General features: G+C 34.8%; 1 protein-coding gene across 1 annotated transcript in view; it reads left to right on the forward strand.

The window, feature by feature from the left end:
- The window catches only part of AP3S1 (adaptor related protein complex 3 subunit sigma 1), a 67,685-nt gene that overhangs the window by 25,598 nt on the left and 20,907 nt on the right, over positions 1-21,180 (forward strand). The window contains exons 3-4 of the mRNA XM_060093271.1: positions 2,635-2,746; positions 18,876-18,947. Of these exons, the coding sequence (XP_059949254.1) occupies positions 2,635-2,746; positions 18,876-18,947 (184 nt within the window). The remainder of the gene's footprint in view (positions 1-2,634; positions 2,747-18,875; positions 18,948-21,180) is intronic.

Raw genomic sequence — 21,180 nt, forward strand, 5'->3', positions numbered from 1 at the left:
TTTGTTCTCAAATAATTTCATAAACATTCCTTCCCGTGTTTATATGTTTAATTTCTTAACAAGATATTTCCTCAGTGACAATTCAAAAACTAAACTTTAGCTGAACCTCATTATGAATAATCAGAGATTAGTCTGAGAAACTTAAACTTTTCTGTATTTTTAAGGTGTATGATGCATATTATGAAAAACAGTTTTCATAATAGAGAATTCATTCTAACCTGACTATAAATTACTTTTTATCATGTAGAAAGTTTACTTGCATTTCTTGAAAGGTTATATCATGCTGCTCTTAAATTTGCAAATACACACCTATGATTTGTAAATTTTGCTGTTAACTCGAGGCCTCCAATGTAATAGTTGAGACAGATGTACTTGCTTTCTGTTTTTGTATTTTAATTGTACTTTACTTATCTCTCTTAAACTGTAGTTGAGTTGTGTTTGCCATTACCATCGTTTCCCTTTATCTCAGCTCCTTAATCTTCTAACCTCATAGGAAATTAATCACCCAGCACAGTGCAAGAAATTGATTGGTCTAACCAGGGCACTGTTTGAACTAGGAAGTATGACTTGAGTTTGTAATTATTCTTTTCCAACCTTACAAAAAGTAGAAAACAAATATTGCATCAGAGACGAGGCTACACATCTGGTTTAGTCCTAGTTTTGTTACTAACAAGCTGGTTTTCTTGGTTAGGTCACTTAAATTCTTTGTACCTCAGTTTTCTCCTCTTATGTTAAATAAGATATTTGGACTAAGGATTTCTAAAATTCTGTAGCTTTTATGTCGTGTATTACATTCTATACAAGAATTTGAATCAGTATTGTACTATAGTATAAAGATGAAATTATAACAAAACGTGTACTTATATTAATATTTTGTTTTCTTTTAATAACTTTAATTGTCATTTTGAAACTTACAGTCTTCAAAAGTTTGGTCTTCTTTTAAAGCAGATCCAAACAAAAATTTAAGATAATCACTAAATTGCAGATTCAGGATGAAGTAGAGTCTGCTGTTGCTGCTTTTTGTCCCTTTCAAGGAACAGTTGCAATGATAGTCTATAAATACAACTCAGAGAATCTTTAAAGTGCTTGTACATATTTTTAAATTGTGTACCTTTTCTAGATAGTAGGAGTTTTTAATTCTTGTCAAAGATCATTTTCACTTTTGGTATTAGAGGATATAAAGTAATAAAAAATAATGAGTGTATACTTAGAGAAGTTGTTTCTACAAAACTTGTGAATTTAGTATTACTTTTATTGAGTGACAAATAGGGACTTCCCTGGCGCTCCAGTGGTTAAGACTCCATGCTTCCACTGCAGGGGACATGGGTTTGATCCCTGATTGGGAACTAAGATCCCACATGTTGCTCAGCGCAGCCAAAAAAAAAAAAAAAAAAAAAAGAAATAGGTGTTATTTTCCTTTGTCTTGTTTGAATGTTCAGTTAGCTCTGATTATACTTAGCCTTGATTTTTTTATGTTTCGTTAGTGTTAAAGGGTCTTTTGAGAAGGTGAATGAATTGTTGTAAACTTAACTATGGAACAGTTAAACTGTATTTAGAAAAATAAAAGGTGTTTGTAATGATTCCTGAATTATTATTTTTAAAACTCTGAAATTCCAGTCAACATAAATAAAAATATTTGGCAAAAGGATTGAGTATCTCTTAGCTCAGTTTTCTTGCATTTATATTCCAAAACAAAATGTGTTTTTGGAGAAGATCTTGATGGTAAATATGTCCAAAACTTAAGAAGAAATGTCATTTTTTTTTTCCTAGTTGATAATCAGTGTTAAGCTGTGTAACATACTGTGACCTATGGAGTTAAATCTAGTAAGCTCTTAAAAATGCCCTATGGGGCTTCCCTGGTGGCGCAGTGGTTGAGAGTCCGCCTGCCGATGCAGGGGACACGGGTTCGTGCCCCGGTCCGGGAAGATCCCACATGCCGCGGAGCAGATAGGCCCGTGAGCCATGGCCGCTGAGCCTGCGCGTCCGGAGCCTGTGCTCTGCAACAGGAGAGGCCACAACAGTGAGAGGCCCGTGTACCACAAAAAAAAAAAAAAGCCCTATGATCTCATTTCTGCCTACTTCTCTGACCTAATCGCTTGCTAATCTTTCATTGATCGCAGGCCTTCTTTTTCTTTCTTGAACACAGATGTTTCGTTCTTGATGAAATTGCCTTTTTATTAGTCTATCTTTGCCTGCAATGCTCTTCTCTAAATTTTTTCATGGCAGGTTCCTTATCATTAGATCTCAGTCTAAACATCAACTCTTTTAACACCCAATAGGAAGTAGCAAATCCATCAATGTGGCATCATCCTCTTTTGATTCTCTAAGTAGTCCCTTCCACTCTGATAATATTTTCTTTGTTTGTTTATTGCTCCTTACCCACTCTCAGTACCTGGCACATAGTAAGTACTCAGTAAATAATTGAATGAATGAATGAACGAATGTTAAGCATCGGCATCTTTTACTTGACTTCTCTGAAGAAAACAACCATCTAGTTCACTTGAATGCTATGTCATTAAATGTTACCTTTCTTTTTATAGAAGGTTTTAAACAAATTGTCAGTTTTCTTGAACTAATGAAAATGTTTTTCATTTTGTAGATATAACATTCCAATTGTTTTGTTTTGTCATTTAGATTAATTGGAGGATCTGACAACAAACTGATTTATAGACATTATGCAACATTATATTTTGTCTTCTGTGTGGATTCTTCAGAAAGTGAACTTGGCATTTTAGATCTAATTCAAGTAAGTTAACACTTGCCTCTTACTGTCTTAAACAACAATTTTGGCATTTCAATTTTTTAAAACTTCTGTGTTCTAAATTTTCTAAAATGATGTTTTGTTTGGTAAGAAATAAGTGTTCCATAGTAGATGTTGGGTGGATAAAAGCGGGATGAGGGATGTAGAAGCACAGAGTCATTTAATCTAATTAAGACTAACTGCAACTGATTTCCTCATGCCCTTTTTTCCTGTTCATGTAAGTCACCACAAGAACCCCAACACTCATGGGTCTTTTACCATATGTATCCAGATCTAACCCCCAAACCCACCCCTTTCTATCTCCTGAAAATCTTTCATAATGGCCCTGGAACTCAAGGTCAGTCATCAGCAAATTTCTCCTTATCTTCAACCTCTTCTGTTAATATTATCTTCACCTTTTTGCTGTAGGTTAAATCTGGCTTCCCTGATGAAACTACCTGCCACCCTCTCAAGTAGTAGTAGCAGTTTTCTCTTTTGCTTTCTTCATACCATTGAGTCTGGAGGGTGTTCTCTTTGCTTCTCATTACATTTTCCAGACCCTTTTCTCTTCTAAAATATCTCCAGACTTTATCTCATGTTCTCAAACTATACCTACTTCTGCCAATCCTGTTGCAGTAATCTCTCATTCCCACTCCCTATTCATTGGATATTTTGTCAAAAACTTTCAGTGGTCTGAGATTTTACTCTACCTGCAAGCTAACAAGTTAACTACCACAGTGTCATGGATGCTGACAGAAGATGGGAGATTTCGGGGCCAGAAACCAAGGACTTTATTTCTGACAGCTAAAGCATTAGTCAAAGTGACAGCATTTGCTTACACTGGTTACTCAAGTCCCAGTTCCTAAAGTGTGACTTGATAAGGTGCAGGTAAGACCTGCACACACAGCGGATTGAGTTTTAGGAGAGGAAGCCCAAGCTTAGTGAACTGGAATCTTTTATAATGGACTGTAAGCATATCTGCCCATGTCCTGGAGGAAGAGAATATCTTCCAAGCAAAGTATAGATAAACCTACCCTTTGCTTTGGAGGGAAACACTATCTATTTTCCAGGGCTGTTGGCTATACGAGCTTGCTTGAAAAGATAATCCACAATAAAGGCAGTCAGTACCTCTGTTCACATGATGTGCAGGAATGGAACACCCATGGAGAATTGTCTCCTAACAGATTTTATTTCTTAGTTCACTGACATTCACTCCAGTACTACTTGTGTTATAGTTCTTGGTTATTTCAACGTTCATGTGGATAGTTCATTCAATACACTGGTATCTTCAAACTGGAATTCCTCTTCTCCAATGAATTTTGCCCGTTACCCTACTTCACTATTCATTTCTGGACCATGTCTTTATCCAGACTTAAGTCCCTCCATCATCTTAATTTCACAGTTTCCACTCTCTGCTACCATCTCTTATCTTTTATCACAATTACTGTTACTCCAACAGTTCTTTGAGCCCATTGGGACCTTCAGTCCCTTTTTTGGTTGGTTTTTTTTTTTTGAGGATAAAAATGTTTATTGACAGTTTTTTAGGTATAGTTATACTTTTTTTTTTTTTTTTTTTTTTGCCGTATGTGGGCCTCTCACTGTTGTGGCCTCTCCCGTTGCGGAGCACAGGCTCCGGACACGCAGGCTCAGCGGCCATGGCTCATGGGCCTAGCCGCTCCACAGCATGCATGATCCTCCCGGACCAGGGCGCGAACCCATGTCCCCTGCACCGGCAGGTGGACTCTCAACAACTGCGCCACCAGGGAAGCCCTAGTTATACATTTTTGAACTGTTCAATGTTTATTAATAGATAAATGGCAGCTTTAGAAAAATAGACATGTTTATATCCAGAATCCTATATTCTCTTCCTGTGTTCCTTATATCTTTTCAGTGTGTCTTTGGGACCTTCTGTCTTTTAAATCTATCTTCTCACTGTCCCTGATCCTCCTGATGTCTTACTCTCCTTGCCCAGCTTAAACTCCATGGTCAATCATGATAATCATAGACTTGTATATACTCAGCTCTTTGCCTGAATCCACACATCTGAACATACTTAGAGAAAAAAAAGATAACCATACATGCTGGCCTCACTTTAAATTCATGATCTCTGACCTCAGTGATTCCTTAATGCTACCCAGTAATCACATTATATTTCCCTGGTCATTTCACTCTCCCACACTCCTAGACAACTGCTGATACATTCTCCTCCCCTCTCAAACTTGTAGCACTTCTAACGTGTAGCTTCCAAGTTCACTAGGCAATCAGAAGCATTCAGAAGGGAACTTCTACAGACTCTGTATCTGTGTCCTTGTACTCTCTTCTATAAGAGATGAATGAACTTTGCTCCTAGCTAAGGCCAACTCACCCACTTATATACTAGTTTACTTCTTCCTCATTGCTCTAGCATTTTTCTCTCTTCAGTATCATTTTTTCCTCTCTTCTAGATCATTCCCACTAGTCTATAATATGTTTATATGTTCTTCCATCTTAAAAAAAAATTCTGTCCCTACTTCCTTCTCCAGCCACTGCCTCATTTCTTTCCCTCTCTTTATAGCAAAACACTTTAAAAACATTTTCTGTACACAGTGTCTCAAATTTTTCTTCTCCCATTCTTTCTTGAACACATTCTAATCAGGTTTTTCAGCTCTACTGTTGCTGAATCCAAAGGTTCTCATCAGTCCTCCTTTATTTGATTAAGACTGTTTATTACTCTCTTCTTCATGAAATATCTTCTTCACTTGGCTTCTAGGATACCTGGTTTGCATCCTACTACTTTAGTTACTTCATTTTAGTTTCTTGATCTCCCTTACGTCTTCTTCTTTGGCAAATCTGTTGATTATGCAGAATCCACTTACTGCTCTCTGCACTGCCTCCACATGGGTCCACGCCACCATCAGCTCTTGACTATGTCAGTAGTTTTCTGACTGGTCTTCCTGCTTCCACTGTCCTTTCCTTTTTTTCTTTTCTCAGTAAAACAGCCGGAGTGATACTATTCAAATATGTTACATTTTATACTTTTCCATTTTGAGTTCTTCAGTGGCTTCCCTTCTCACTAAGAGTAAAAGCCAAATTCCTTATAAATGACCCATGAGGCCTCACATGATCTGACTCCCCTCGCCAAACCCTACTATTTATCTTACTTCATTTTCTACTCTTTTCCCCTTTGCTCCATCGACACTGGCCTCCTTGTTCCTCAGATATATCAGCATGCTTTTACCTCAGAGCCTTTGTACTTGCTGATCTTTCTACCTAGATTGTTCTCCCCTCATCAATTATTATTTTGATGCTGTTGCTGGTCTTAATGGTTATGATAGCATGGTTGTTATATCTTAGTAGGGAATTATATGGGGAGTTGTCAAAAAACAAATATCCTACATCATATCTGAAGTAAATTCTATCATGTATTTGTGGAAAATGGAAACTATGTCTTATGTTTTGCAAAAGTTTTTAGCCATTATTATTTGAAATGTTGGTAATTTGTCTTGATATTAAATAAGATACAGTAAAAAGAATTTCAGGAGGATTGTCTTATTGTCCTGTTTCTAACGTAGGCTTGAGCTGTTTTTTTAAGAAGATCCTATTGAGTTATTACATGTTGATCTATCATGTCACAAAAAAAGAAACTTTCTGTAATTTACCTTACAAGGATGAATTCTGTCACTACCTTGAACATGTTGGAAGTTCTGTAGTTGCTGTCTTTCCCCGGTGGTTATTACAGATCATTAAATACTTAAGAGGGAGTGCTGAGCATGCATAAGTCAGGCACTTGAAAAACATTGGTTGAGTGAACAAAGATGGAAGGGAGTAGCTTATTGTTTCTGCTTCTGTTTCATGAAACAGCTATTTAGAGTTTATTTAGAACTGATTTTCTTGCTTTGTCCATCCTCTAGTTTTGAGAAATATAATAAAAGTGGAAAATTATAAATCAAGAGAGTTTAGACCAAAGCCTCTTGGTTTTGTATTTTCTTTAGGGAATGGGTCAAGAAAACTTAGTAAACATCAACATGTGATAACTAAACACAATTTCATTTGGTTTTTTTTGAATGTTTGTATTTTACTTTTATTTACATTTCTAGAACTGTTTAAAATACAGAAAAATACAAAGGATAAAACAATAAATACCTATATTCCTATCATCTAGAATTAAAACTTTTTAGAAAACTTTTGAATTTTTTTAAGTTTTGAATTTTATCATTTGTTTTTTTGAACATTAAAAATGATATAATTCAAATGATCATTAGAAGCTTATATTTTTATGCAAAGGTTTTGTGTTTCTAAGGTATGTATGTATTGTCCCAGATTTGACTTCTTACCTTATATAAAATCTGAGAGAAGGAATTCTTAGTAAATTCCATGTGGGAATTATACTAGTATGTCACCAGGTTGAATAATCAACTTCTGTTTGTTTTCTTTTAATTCTGTGTTAGTTGGGAAAAAAAGGTAATCTTTTTTTTGTTTCTGGTGTGTACTATTTTAATGTGACATTGATTACAATATGAGCTAGTTTCAGGGTTGATAGCTAGCCATTTTTGAAGTCCCTTCTGTTATAGCATGTTGTCATTGGAAGTGATAAAATATTTACAGAGTGAGAATAGAAGTTAATTAAATATTAATGTTGGTTGTTTGAGTTATTTATAAGCAGTCATATTGTCCTCATTAATTTAGTTGCCACGCTGATATGGAGGCATAAAAGTTCACTAGATAATTCCAAATTTTGTAACAGTTTTCTGTATCACATGTAGCAATTATATCAGCATCAGCCTTGTTCAGTTATAGTTAGGAAAAAATTGAGGACTAACAACTAAACTTATCTTTAGGTTTAGAAAGATATGTTTTGACCATGGTGTTAGAATATGTATATAAATTAGAGCTGTTATGTATATAGCATTTGTCAGTACTACAGTACTGAGCGTTAGACTGAGTTTTGTGAAATTATTTACTTATTGCTATTAGTGTTAATTTAGTATGATATTGAGCAAGTCATTTAATGTTAATAGACCTTGCATTTTTCACCTGTAAAGTATGCCTGTTTCAGTATGCTGCCTATAGACCTCATGAGTTGTTAGAAATATCAGTGAATTAAAGCAAAGTAGTAGTGGTTAAAACCATTCAGGCCCTTCTCTGTACTGGCTATATAACTTTGGGCAAGTTATTTAACCTCTTTGACCCTGATTTTGTTCATCTGCAAAGTGGAGGTAGTAATAATAATAATAATACCAACTCATAGAACATGTGAAAGCATTAAAAAAAGATGGTGTATGTGAAGCCTGTCGCTAAATGACTGACCGGAAGTAGTCAGTGGTTTTTAGCTAACATTATCATTAAAGCATGTATTTTATAAGGAAGGCGTATAATTTCATTAGTACACAAACTGAATTGGGTAAAGAAGTCCTTTTATTTTTCTTTTTCATTTTTACAAGAATTTGTGAATCTATTTATCCTATATGTTCTTTGATGGCTTGGAAGGAATTCTGCATTGTGATAGAATTATGTGATAAGAATAGGCTTAATTGAGGAAACTTGTAAGCCAAGCATACTTAAGAAAGATCCCCTGATCTTCCTACTATCTCATAGGAAGCTGCACTGATGTAGATACTACTAAACATAGAATAATTTGCCAATAGAGGCCTCACCCCTCCCATTCCACATCATTGTTCTCTTTTATTGCAAGGGTAGGCTCATTGAAAGCATCCTTGTCAGTGGGGTGGCATAAACATTACTTAAGCTTTGAGCTATACACGTTTAGGTGCCACGTGTCTTTAAGAGTTGCCTGGGAAAACTCGCTGACCAGCTCTTGAGGACTGTGGGAAGTTGCAGCTCACCTATTGGAGGATTGAGTGGGATAAACCCCTGGTCCCATGGAGAGATGAGTTCTGGTGCAGTTCCTCCTGCTGGAGAAAGAGAGAGCCCTGGCCCAATTTGTTTATTTTCCAGGCAATCCAGAGTGAATGCCCAGGATCATTTTAGGAAAATTCTATGGTGTTTACTACACCATACTGTGTTACCAGAGTATTAAAAACTTCTGTTTTTAATAAGATTTGTTTCTTACATACGTAAGAAACCAAAAAATAGTTCTATAAACAATTTGAATCGGGCACTGTTAGAGTGATTCAGCATTCTTTTTTTTTAATTTATTTATTTTATTTATTTATTATTTTTGGCTGTATTGGGTCTTCATTGCTGCATGTGGGCTTCCTCTAGTTGCAGCGAGCAGGGGCTACTCTTTGTTGCGGTGCGTGGTCTTCTCATTGCGGTGGCTTCTCTTGTTGCGGAGCACGAGCTCTAGGCATGCAGGCTTCAGTAGTTGTGGCACACGGGCTCAGTAGTTGTGGCTCCCGGGCTCTAGAGCGCAGGCTCAGTAGTTGTGGCACACGGGCTTAGTTGCTCTGCAGCATGTGGGATCTTCCCAGACCAGGGCTCGAACCCATGTCCCCTGCATTGGCAGGCGGATTCTTAACCACTGTGCCACCAGGGAAGCTCGATTCAGCATTCTTAAAATCCTTTTCCTATCTTATTTTCATTGTTGAAAAGTCTGATTTACAGTCATTGGAAATGTAATAATTCACTCTTCAGTTATTTACATTGCTTCTTCTTAATGATAAACCCAGGTAACAATTTGATGATACTTACCATTCTAATTTACATGTTTTGTTGACCTCTCATCAGTGCTCTTGGGAGGCATTATTGTGTTTGGAGTTAGATGGTATGGGTTTAAATATTGGCTATGTCATCTAACAGTTCTATATCTTTGAGCAAATTACTTAGTCTTATTCATCCTCAATTTTCTTGTCTGTAAATGTTGATATTCATACTTACTTTGCCAGCATTATTATAAGAATTGGAGCTAACGTATATAAAGCAGTGAGCACAGGGCCTAGAAGATAGCAGACACATTGTTATTACTTACTTTATAGTGGTGAAGAAAGTATTTTGGAACTCAAGTACTTAAAGTCAGAGTTTTGGAGCTAGAAGTAACTTAAAATTTATTTTTTTCCCCTTCTAAGTAGGTTTGAGAGAGTGAAAAACTCAGGTTATGTTGGTATTTTTCTTTGGTTTATGATGAATTCCTTATTTCTCAGTGTAGAATAGTAGGTTTCAGGGAGGGGTTGGATATAGAGGAGAAGAGTTCCTTTTGAGCTTGGTTTTTCAAAAATTTTCTTCTTTAAAAAAAAAAACTTTTCATGTTGAAATTATTTCAGACTTAGAAAAGTGGCAAATATAATGCAAAGAATTTTTGCATACCGTATCTTCATCCAGATTCCTCAAATTTAACATCTTCCATAACCTCAAGTAGGTAATTAAAATCATGAAATTTACATTGATAGAATATGATTATCTAATCTGCAGATCTTATTTAAAATTTGCCAGTTGTCTCAATGTAATTTTTCTTGTTTAGAGTTCAATTCAGGTTACATATAGTGTTAGTTTTCTTATCTCCTAAGTCTCCTTTACTCGGTTATAGTTCTTCATCTGTCTTCCATTCATGTCTTTCTTACCTGGATCCTTTGAAGAGTACTAGCCAGTTATTTTGTAGAGTATTCCTCAGTTTGGATTTGATGTTTCTTAATGATTAAATTCGGATTATGTATTTTTGAATATCACAAGTGATATTATATCCTTCTCAGTGCATCATATTCAGGAGATACATGATATCATTTTACCCCATTACTTGTGATATTTATTCTGATTCCTTGGTTAATGAGGTGCCTGCCAGGTTTACCTACTTAAACTTCCATTTTCCCTTTGTGCTTAGAAGTATCCTATGGGGAATAATTTTGAGTATATAAATATCCTTTTTCTAATCGTAATTTGGTCATTACTTTTAGCATCTGTTGATGATTCCTGCCTGAAAGAATTATTGTGGTGTTTGCCAAATAGTGATTTTTCCATCATGCTTTCTATACTTATTAGTTGATATTCTGTAAGGAAAAGCTAAGATTTTTATTCATTTTATTTTGTTTTAAGTCTGTTCAAGATACCAATTGTACCATATTCAATTATACACAAGAGAATATCTTTCAAGGCCAAATACCATTAAAAAAATCAACTTTTGCTTGGAAGTTTAAATGGAGTTCTAACAATTGATGTCAATATGAGTTTTTAAAATGTTCTTGGAGTAGCTTCTGTGCACCAAAAGAAATAATTCAGAGGCTACTTTCATTTTCTAAATTAGTATTTGATATATTAGCCTTACAAATTCAAAACCCTACTTCTTCCTTAGATGTCTAAATCCAACATACAAATCATATTAAGTCACTTTAATGGAGAGACTACAATGTAATTAAATTTCCTATAGTACAAGAAGTCTTTGCACAATACTGTTGTTAATTTAGGTGATAAAAGTATGGACAGTTAAAATTTTTGCTTCACACTTTTATGTATTTTCTAAATTTTCTGAATAATCACCTCTTACTACATTAAAAATAAAAGATGATTTTTGTTGTTGTTGGAGGGAGTATCTCTAGTGAATAAGAGTGTGGGTTCTGCCATGAGACTTTCTGGATTTTAGTGAGGACTCTCCTACCTAACTGTGCTAGTAGTTAGTTAACTTTGTACTTTAAATTACTCTTCTGCAGATGGTTGATAAAAAGTACCTGCCTTATGGGATTACTGTGAAGGATTAAATAAAATAATCTATTTAAAGCATGTGGAACAATAGCAGTGCCATAATAGTATATACTCAATAAGTGCTATTATCATTGTTAGCTTTTAAACTTTAAAAAAAATCTTATTTTAAAAAATAAATCACACAATATGAATCATTGAGTTCTTTAAGAACTCTTAAAGAATCATTATGACATCAATATCGAAGACAGTCCTTTTATCAACTCTTAATTTTTTCATATTGAAGTCAAGAGTGTAATATGTCTAAATTAACTGGTACATAGTAAATGCACAATAAATGTCTCTATTTTTACTGTTAGAAAAATATCCGTCATCACTGGCACATTAGTGTCTAGGTCAGGTTTAGTGGAAATCCAGTTCAGAATCCAGTCATAGGCTAGCCTGAGTGCTACTTACACACCTTAAACACCATACATTAAAGATTCTGAATATTATATGCAACAGTGCTGTATTCATAGTTGTTCTTCAAAGCTAATTAATCTGATTTTAAGTTCAGTCTGTGTTCCCTAGCTTTCTTGGAACATTTTTAGTGGTATTTTTTGATTCCTTACTTGAGCTAAGCCAGTATCTCTCTAGAACATCTTGCTGCTGACTGAAAAAAAATTTTTTTAATCTCTTGACATATTCCTAAATTTATGCCTTCTATTCTTGGGCTTAAGACTTTTCCTGTCTTATAACATGTCAGTTTAACATTTACGTATTTTATTTAATATTATAGATTAGAAACAGTAAGAGCAATTCCTCCTGAAATTTAACAGAGTTCGCCAAACCCAGAAATTTTTTTTTTTCCCTAGAAACTCTAAAGAAGAGTCTGCCAAATAAGTGATATTGCTTAAGGATATTTTTGTGGCATTTATTTTATCTAGTGCACATTTTTATTTTTGCATCTGTGTATAGTATTATAATACTAGCTAAAATATATTGAGTACTTTTTTTGGTGAGATACTGTTCTAAGCCATTTATATTTATTAATCACTAAAACAACTCCATGGCATAGGCACTATTATTATACCCAAATGAGGCTTAGAATTAAATAACTTGCCCTAGATTTCATAGTCAGAGGCTAAGCTGGAATTTTAGTAGAGTACTAAGTACTCTTAAGTACTAAACTGCTTTGGAATAGATTCCTGTTACCCTTTGTGATCCAGGGATATAGATTTGTAATTAAAGATAAAGGAAACACAAGGAAATTTTGTTGATAGAAGGGCACAGGGAAGGGAGACTCTGTTTATATGTGGATGTGGCATTTTTCTGAATATCTCTATATTTATTTTTGAAAAACTATATAATTATTTAAAATGAAGGAAAACTTAAAATATTATTCTTAATAAATTAAAAGTAATTTTTCTTCCACCAGCCTTTGAATTTCCAAGGCCAGAGATTAATGAGTAGCTACTTAGTAGATAACAGTTATATTGAAATTGACTTTAAACTTTTATCATTTAAAAATGAAACACAAGAGGGTGCCATGTACCATGTTGCTTCTAGTTTTTTAGTCTTTTTATGTTTCTCTTTGTGAAATATAATGCAACAGCAGTTTTATTATTTTTTGGTTGTCCTGGCTAAAACCCCCAAGGCCCATTAATTTGTTTTTCTTAATTTCTTAACTTCAGTTTGTAGATTATTAGTTTTGTATTGACCTTGTCCATGTAACGAATCATCAGTGTATATTTACCTTGGGGCTCCAGATTCTAATTACGTTAAGTAATTCTTGCTAACTCAAAAGAAAATTAATGGAGAGTTTTTTGAAGTGGGTTTTTAAGTTTTCATCCAAACTTAACATTTGAATGCCTTAAATCTTTTTTTTTTTTTTTTTTTTTTTTCTTTTTGCATTACGCGGGCCTCTCACCGCTGTGGCCTCTCCCGCTGCGGAGCACAGGCTCCGGACGTGCAAGCTCAGCGGCCATGGCTCACGGGCCCAGCCACTCCGCGGCATGTGGGATCCTCCCGGACTGGGGCACGAACCCGTGTCCCCTGCATCGGCAGGCGGACTCTCAACCACTGCGTCACCAGGGAAGCCCAAATGCCTTAAATCTGAAGCATTCTTTCCCTAAGTTAAGAACATGTAGTTGTAATGATATATTGCTGCAGGGCACTTTTTAAAAAAGTATTTACATTTTTCATACTTGGTATTGTTCTGTTTTAAATATTAACAACCTTTTTTCTTTCTAAGTTAGTAAGCAAATCCCCAAAACTTGGACACCACAGTATGTAGTTACCTTGCTTTTATATCAGTGTTTATTAGCAGAATTAGAATTTTCTCTTTCTGTTTTAATTTTGTAATCGTATGTTTTGAACAGCCAGATAAATAGTACTGGCTTTTGTTTAGTCGATGTGTTTTGGGCAGTGTTCAACACTTTATCTAAATTATTTAACTAAACCTTTAAGATAATCCAGAAAGGTAGATAGATGTATAACTATTTTATAGTTCTGATATTTGGAGGAGTTAAGTGACGCTTAGGCTCACATAGCTAGGTAGTAGCTAAGGAGGAATTTGAAGCCAGGTCTTTCTGGTTTCCTCACTACTTTGCTATACTGCCTCTATAGACAGCTCATACTTTTTACACACTATATTTCACCAGTGGCACATTCAATGCTACCAAGAAATTTTTTTCTCTCTTTGTCAAATGTAGTCTATGTTCAGTGGGTTCCACTGATCCTTCGTAAGTAATACATAAGTGAAGGGAAACTATTCAGACAGCATTTTCACCAAGATAGTCATCTTCTGATGGTTAAGAAAGAATGCCTACAGTATATGGGTAATCAAACCAATGGATCTGGAAAAAGTAAACATGAAAAAATAAAGCCATACTGGAAACTTTATTCTGAATAGTAAGTTTAATAATGATTTTAAATTAAGAAAGACCACCTCACACCACATACAAAAATTAATTCCAGATAGATTTGGTCCAAACATGAAAAATAAAACCATGAAGCTTTTATTTTCTTCTGGGAGAATATCTTCTTGACCTTGCTGTAGGCAAAAATTTCTTAAATTGGACAAAAAAAAGATTAACCATAAAGGAAAAAAGCTGATAAGTTGGACTATATTGAAATTTAAAGCTTCTGTTCTTCTAAGAATGTTATTAGGAGAATGAAAACGCAAGTCAGAGTAGAAAAAGATATCTGTAATATGTGTGTATGACAGGACTGTATCTAGACTATGTAAAGAATTTCTATACATCAATAAGAAAAAGACAGGTAATAAGCAGAAGTCTTGAACAGAAAAATGAGCAGAAGTCTTGAATAGACATCATGAAAAAGGATATCAAAATGGTAAATATGAAATGGTGGTCCGTCTCTTTAGGCTTCAGGGAAATACAAATGAATATCACCATGAGAGACCACCAGACACCCATAAGAATGACTAAAATTAAAAGATTGACAACATACAGGGCTGACAAGGATGTGGCACTGTGGGAACTCCCATATACTATGATTTGGATTGTAAATTTTTTTTTTTTAATGGCTGCGCCACACGGCTTGCGGGATCTTAGTTCCCTGAGAGGGATCAGACCCACACCCTCTACATTGGAAGCGTGGAGTCTTAACCACTGGACTGCCAAGGAAGTCCCTGGATTGTAAATTTTTATAATTGCTTTGAAAATCTATTGAAAATCACTTTGAAAACCTATCTGCTCCATGGCCCAGTGATTCTACTCTAGGTATACATTCAGTAGATATGTGTATGTATGTTCACTAAAAGACTTATATAAGATATGTATGTTCACTAAAAGACTTATATAAGAATTAGTATCATTACTAATTGTAATGGCCCTATGCTGGACCCGAACTTCTGTCAACCGTGGAATAGATAAATACATTGTGGTATATTTCTGCAATAGCACACTGTATAACAACAAGAATGAATGAACTGTTATACTAATATTATGTAACAAAATAAATGAATCTCACAAACAAATCAATGAATAGAAGAAGCCACTCATATGGTTCCATACTGTATGATTCCATTTAAATACACGGTTGTCCCTTGGTATGGTAGTTGGCATCTGCCGGGAATTGGTTACAGGACCTGCTATGACCAGAATCCGTGGACGCTTAAGTCCCTTACAGTTGGCCTTCTCTATCTGTGGGTTCCGCATCCCTGGATTCAGCCAACCATGGGTAGTATAGTACTATATTTATCGAAAAAAAAACTTGTTTCTAAGCATGTGCGCAGCATTGGACCCACACAGCTCAAGCCCAGATTGTTCAAGGGTCAATAGTAGTTCAGAAATAGACAAAATATATCTTTAATGTTAGAAAGCAGGGTAGTTACCCTTGATGTTGATAGCTGCCTAATGGAGTATGAGAGGACTTCTACAGTGCTGGTAATAGTCTAACACCTGAATATTAAGTGCTGGTTACACAGGTATACTTACTTTGTGAAAATTCATCAGGTTGTACATTGTTATGATTTGTGTACTTTTTTTATTATTGAGGTATAGTTGGCTTACAACATTACATTGGTTTCAGATGTACAACATAGTGATTCACAGTTTTTATAGACTATACTCCATTTAAAGTTATTATAAAATATTGGCTATTATAAAATATTGGCTATATTCCCTGTGCTGTATAATATATCCTTGTAGCTTATTAATTTTATACAGAGTTGTTTGTACCTCATAATCCCCTATTCCTATCTTTCCCCTCCCCCTTCCCTCTTCCCACTGGTAACCACTAGTTTGTTATCTATATCTGTGAGTCTGTTTCTGTTTTGTTATAGTCATTCGTTTGTTTTATTTTTTAGATTCCACATGAAGGTGATAACAGACAGTATTTGTCTTTCTCTCTGACTTATTTCTCTATGCATAATACCCTCCATGTTGTTGGAACTGGCAAAATTTCATTCTTTTTCATGGTTGAGTAGTATTCCTCTGTGTGTGTGTGTGTGTGTGTGTGTGTGTGTGTGTGTGTGTACACCACGCCTTTATCCACTCATCTGTTGATGGACACTGAGGTTGCTTCCATATCTTGGCAGTTGTAAATAATGCTGCTGTGAACATTGGGGTACATGCATCTTTTCAAGTTACTGGTTTTTTTTTCTTCAGCTGTATACCCAGGAGTGGAATTGCTGGGTGATATGGTAGTTCTGTTTTTAATTTTTTGAGGAACCTCCATACTGTTTTATGCAGTGGCTGTGCCAATTTACATTCCTACGAACAGTGTTGTGTACTTTCTGTACATATGTTATACTTCAGTAAAAATTTACTGAAGGACAGAACTTAAATGGTTTTATTTCCTGTAACTTATTTAACTATGAGTTTATAAATGTATTCAGACCACTTCCATGTTAGAGATACTGTGTCAAAAATAAATTCATCTTTCTCAATGGGAAAATTTTCTCTGACTCCTCAAGAAGTCAGTATTTGTTAAATGCTTATTCTTTGTTCAAGAAGCATTATCCCATTCTATTCTCATAACAAGAATGTGTTATAAGAAGAAGAAAAGTGAGTCAGAATTAGAAATAGAATGAATAAAGTCATTTCACGGACCATGTCACCAAGACCTTAAGGAGAAATAGATGAAGTTGGGAGTTTGGATAGGTACTCAACAATATATATTTTCTCCTTACCACACAGTTGAAACAAACTAGGCACTCACTTGAGGATGACCTTTGTATGCCCCACACTTGGTCATCTTAATAACTTGCCTTCTCATAAATGAAACTATGTGTAAAGCTGTATATTCTTGGTTACTACTCATCTTTTATTTCTCCTGGTCTAAGTCAAGGATCAACAAATTACATCCTGCAGATCAAATTCAGCCTGCTACCTGTTTTTGTAAATGAAGTTTTATTCGAATAGAGCCATGCTCATTTGTTTATGTATTGTCTGTGGCTGCTTTTGTGCTATACTGTATGGCCCACAAAGCCTAAAATTAAAATCTTTACTCTCTAGTCCTTTGCAGAGAACGTTTGCCAACCCTTGGTCTAAGACAATGTTGATCATGGTCATATAGTTAAATACATGGTTTCACCGTCTTATTCATCTACATTGATGCCAGGAAGGAGCCTTGGATTGTGGATCTGTGTAAATTGGCCTCAGATTGGAGTGGTTATAGCAAGAAGCCTGTTGTTTAGATTTTACTCTGTCCGGTAGGATCACCTATGAATACAGTGACCATACATTTCAGTTTGCTTGGAACAGTCCTGGTTTACATCTGTTGTTCCAGGTTATTATTATAGTACAATAACATTGCATACTGTTATTATAATATAATAATTAATAGATGCTCTCTTTTACTCTTAATACCCCCCAGTTCGAATGATAAACTTATGGTCATTCTATCTGTGAAAATTACCACTGAGAAGGGTAGTGGATACAGAAATAGTGATAGAATAGTGACAACTATGCAAAGTGGAATTTAAGAGATTAATTTTGGAAAGTTTGTATCAGAGGTCCCCAAGACCATCTCAGTGATTTGCTAGGAATCACAGGACTCAGAAGTTGCTATGTTTATGGTTAGGGTTTATTACAGTGAAAGTATACAGAGTAAAACCATCAAAGGCACATGAAGGGAAGTATGGAGGAAACCAGGTGCAAGCTTCCAGGTGTTGTCCCTTTCTACTGGAGTCACACAAGATGTGCTTAATTCCCCCAGAAGTGATATGTGATGACATGTGCAAAGTGTTCCAAACTAGGCAACTCACCCTAGCCTGGGTTTCCAGGATTTTTATTGGGGGTCAGTCACATAGGCATGTGACACCTCCATGACTGACCTTGTTTACTTAAGCTCCAGAACCTCAGAGAAAAAATATGTTCATTGTAAATCACACTGTTAGCATAAACTGTCTGCTCACACTGGTACAGTGTGGCCCAGGGCCTCAGGCATGCAGAAACACTCTTATCAGATAGAACTTTCCAAGGGCTCAGAGCTCAGTTCCCAGGAACTGGCCAAAGGCTAGTCTGAAAACAGGCCATTTTGGGGAATGTATAGGGGTTGAACAACCCAGGCTTACTGAGTTAACCCTTTCCCACACAAGGTCGTACAAGGTATTTGAACCAGAGTTTGAGTCCAGGTAAGTCTGATTCCAAAGTCTGTGCTCTTCCCATAAGTTTAATTTTTAGTGATCTTTTATACTGATTTGCTAATTTAAAATTATTGGCTGTATTAGATGTGGTTGAGACTTGGACTGTGCCCATCTAGCTTGATAGATACTTATGACAAGCTTTCTTTTTTCCTCATATGAAGATAGGGAGCCTGATTTGAGTATTTTTCAGTATTTTTGTAAGTAATGGTACTAACAATTTTTAGGTCTTAGTAATTTTCAGTGAAGTTTATTTTGTTTATTGTATTTCATTTATTAATGTATTGAAAAATAGTTTAGATGTACAGGCTATAATTATTCCTTTTGCACTTAATACAGTTTTTAATTTAAAAAAGAAATGTGATAATAGAGTTAGAAGTTTTAATTCACAATTAAGAATTGTCTGCCTTATAGGTAATAGATTTGAATGAACTTATTCAGTTCTCAAAAGCTTTTAACCTTTTTTCTTTTCTTTAGGTATTTGTGGAAACATTAGACAAGTGTTTTGAAAACGTCTGTGAACTGGATTTAATTTTCCATGTAGACAAGGTACAGTTTCTACATTATCAAATTTTCTAAGCTTTTTATCTTAGAAAAAAATGTTAATTTGTATTTGTCAAAGTAAAAATGGATTTAGTGAATAATACTGTTTTTATTCCTTTATTCAATTCATAAGTATATTTACTCTGAGCCAGGCACTGTGCTTAGTTAAGAAGGTTCAGACCCTGGCCTAGAGGAATTCACATCTAGAGGAGGACAATGGGAATGGAGGAAATTATATTTAAACTGGATTTTTTTAGGGATTAGTAGATATTTCACAGACAGAAAAGGAAAGGATGACTCTACAGGCAGAGATATAAAATACATGCTTTTTGTGAGGGGAGGATTTGATATTGATCATGAGGCCTTAAAGTACCTTTAGTGACATGGATTTTGGGCTTCATTCTGAAGCAATTTAGTTTTTTAAAACAAGTTTCTATTAACATTGTTGCTTTGTTCATTTTTTGCGGGGGCAAGATAATTGTTTTTTTCTGTGTTAAGGATGTTGGATTGGTAGGTGGGAGATTAAAGTCAAGGAAGTCAATTAGAAGTCTATTGCAGTAGTCCAGAAAGAAATGAACTAAGGCAGTAGAGTGGGGATGAAAGAAAGTATATAATTGATAGGACTTGATGGCCTATTGAAAGGAGGTGAGAGAAAGGAAGAATGACTGAAATTCTCTAGCCAGTATTATTGGGTATTGGGGATAGGAAATTTACGAGGAAGAGATTCCACTTTTACTATATATAGATTTTTTTTCTCTATAAGTTCATATAATGTAACAGACTGTTTTGAATGGTTAAGCCATTGAATAAAATTGTCTGGAAATAATCTGAAAATTTTAGCAAAAAATTGTGATTTTTAAAAATCAGCTTTATTGAAGTGTAATTTACACACATGAAAATTCAGCAGCTTTAAGCATACATTTGACTAAGTTTTGGCAAGTGCATTTAGTTATGTAACCATTACCACAATCAAGATATAGCACAAGGAATGCATTATATTATTTGTGAACATCAAAAGAATACATTTACTATTAGCTGGTCCTTTAGATCATATTTCTCATTTACTAAATGATTTAATTTCATATATTGACTCATTTTGGATATAGAACTTAAACTTGATATTTTTAAGAGAATTATTTTAGTTTTCTACTGCTTTTCTCTATTATCTGTCTTATGCTATTCGCACTTACAAAGACTCCTGTTATTTTTAGGCATTAAGGTTCACAATATTCTAAAGTATGTTTTGGTACATGGTTAAACTGTTTAAAATTCTATGTTTAAAATGACTGCTCAAAGATCACTAGCTTATATGTTGCATCTAGCAATTTTCTGAGAAAATGGAAGATTCTATTGTAAAATATTGTAGCCAGAGTAAAGTTGTCACATTTGTAGCAGAGAATAAAAGTTTTCCTTAATAGGAAAATTAAGCTCTACATATATACAACTTCCATACATGATACACAGTGTTTTTAAAACTTCTATTTTATGTTAATATATGTTCATTTTAGAAAAATCAGAAAATATAAATAAGAGGAGAATAAATAGACGCTATCTCAATTTCAGAGATTGCCTAGTATTAAAAGATAAACTGAGGCACACTAAAAATTTTAAGAGTTTATTTGAGTAAAAATTGATTCAAATTGGTCAGCACCAAACCGGAAGTGGTTAGGAATACTCCACTGACAGGAACTAGGGGAAAGACGTTTATAGAGAAGAGTCAGAAGCAAAGCAAGGGAATTATCTGATTGGCTATTGCTTAAGCACCTGTATTATTTGGGAAAGCCAAGTTGGCTGTTTGTGATTGGTTGCTCTTAGGTGTTGATTTCTTAACCTTGAGGCATTTTAGGCTGAGGTTGTGCTTTGCTTATATATTAGAGCTGCCTCAGTCTAATCGCCTCCTTTTTTAAATTAACACTAGTGTTAACATTTAACATTTTAGAGTATGTGTATTTCTAGACTTTTTTGTACAAATGAGTACTGAAACAAATATGTCTTTAAAAAAATCAAAAATAGGATCACATATGTAGTCTGTATAGCCTGTTCATTTCACACAACAGTGTATCACTGTTTTGAACCCTGCCAAAATTAGCGGCCTAAACTCTTGTTTTAATTTTTTTTCAATGCAATGAGAAAAAAGCTTCAGTATAACAAGAGTTAGAGACCAGTAAAATAGACATTTCCTGTCCCTGTACTCTGTGTCTAAAACAATGCTAGTCTTGTTTTCAGCCCTTCTATGAAA

The sequence above is a fragment of the Mesoplodon densirostris genome, chromosome 3, assembly GCF_025265405.1.
Source record: "Mesoplodon densirostris isolate mMesDen1 chromosome 3, mMesDen1 primary haplotype, whole genome shotgun sequence".
Lineage (NCBI taxonomy): Eukaryota > Metazoa > Chordata > Mammalia > Artiodactyla > Ziphiidae > Mesoplodon > Mesoplodon densirostris.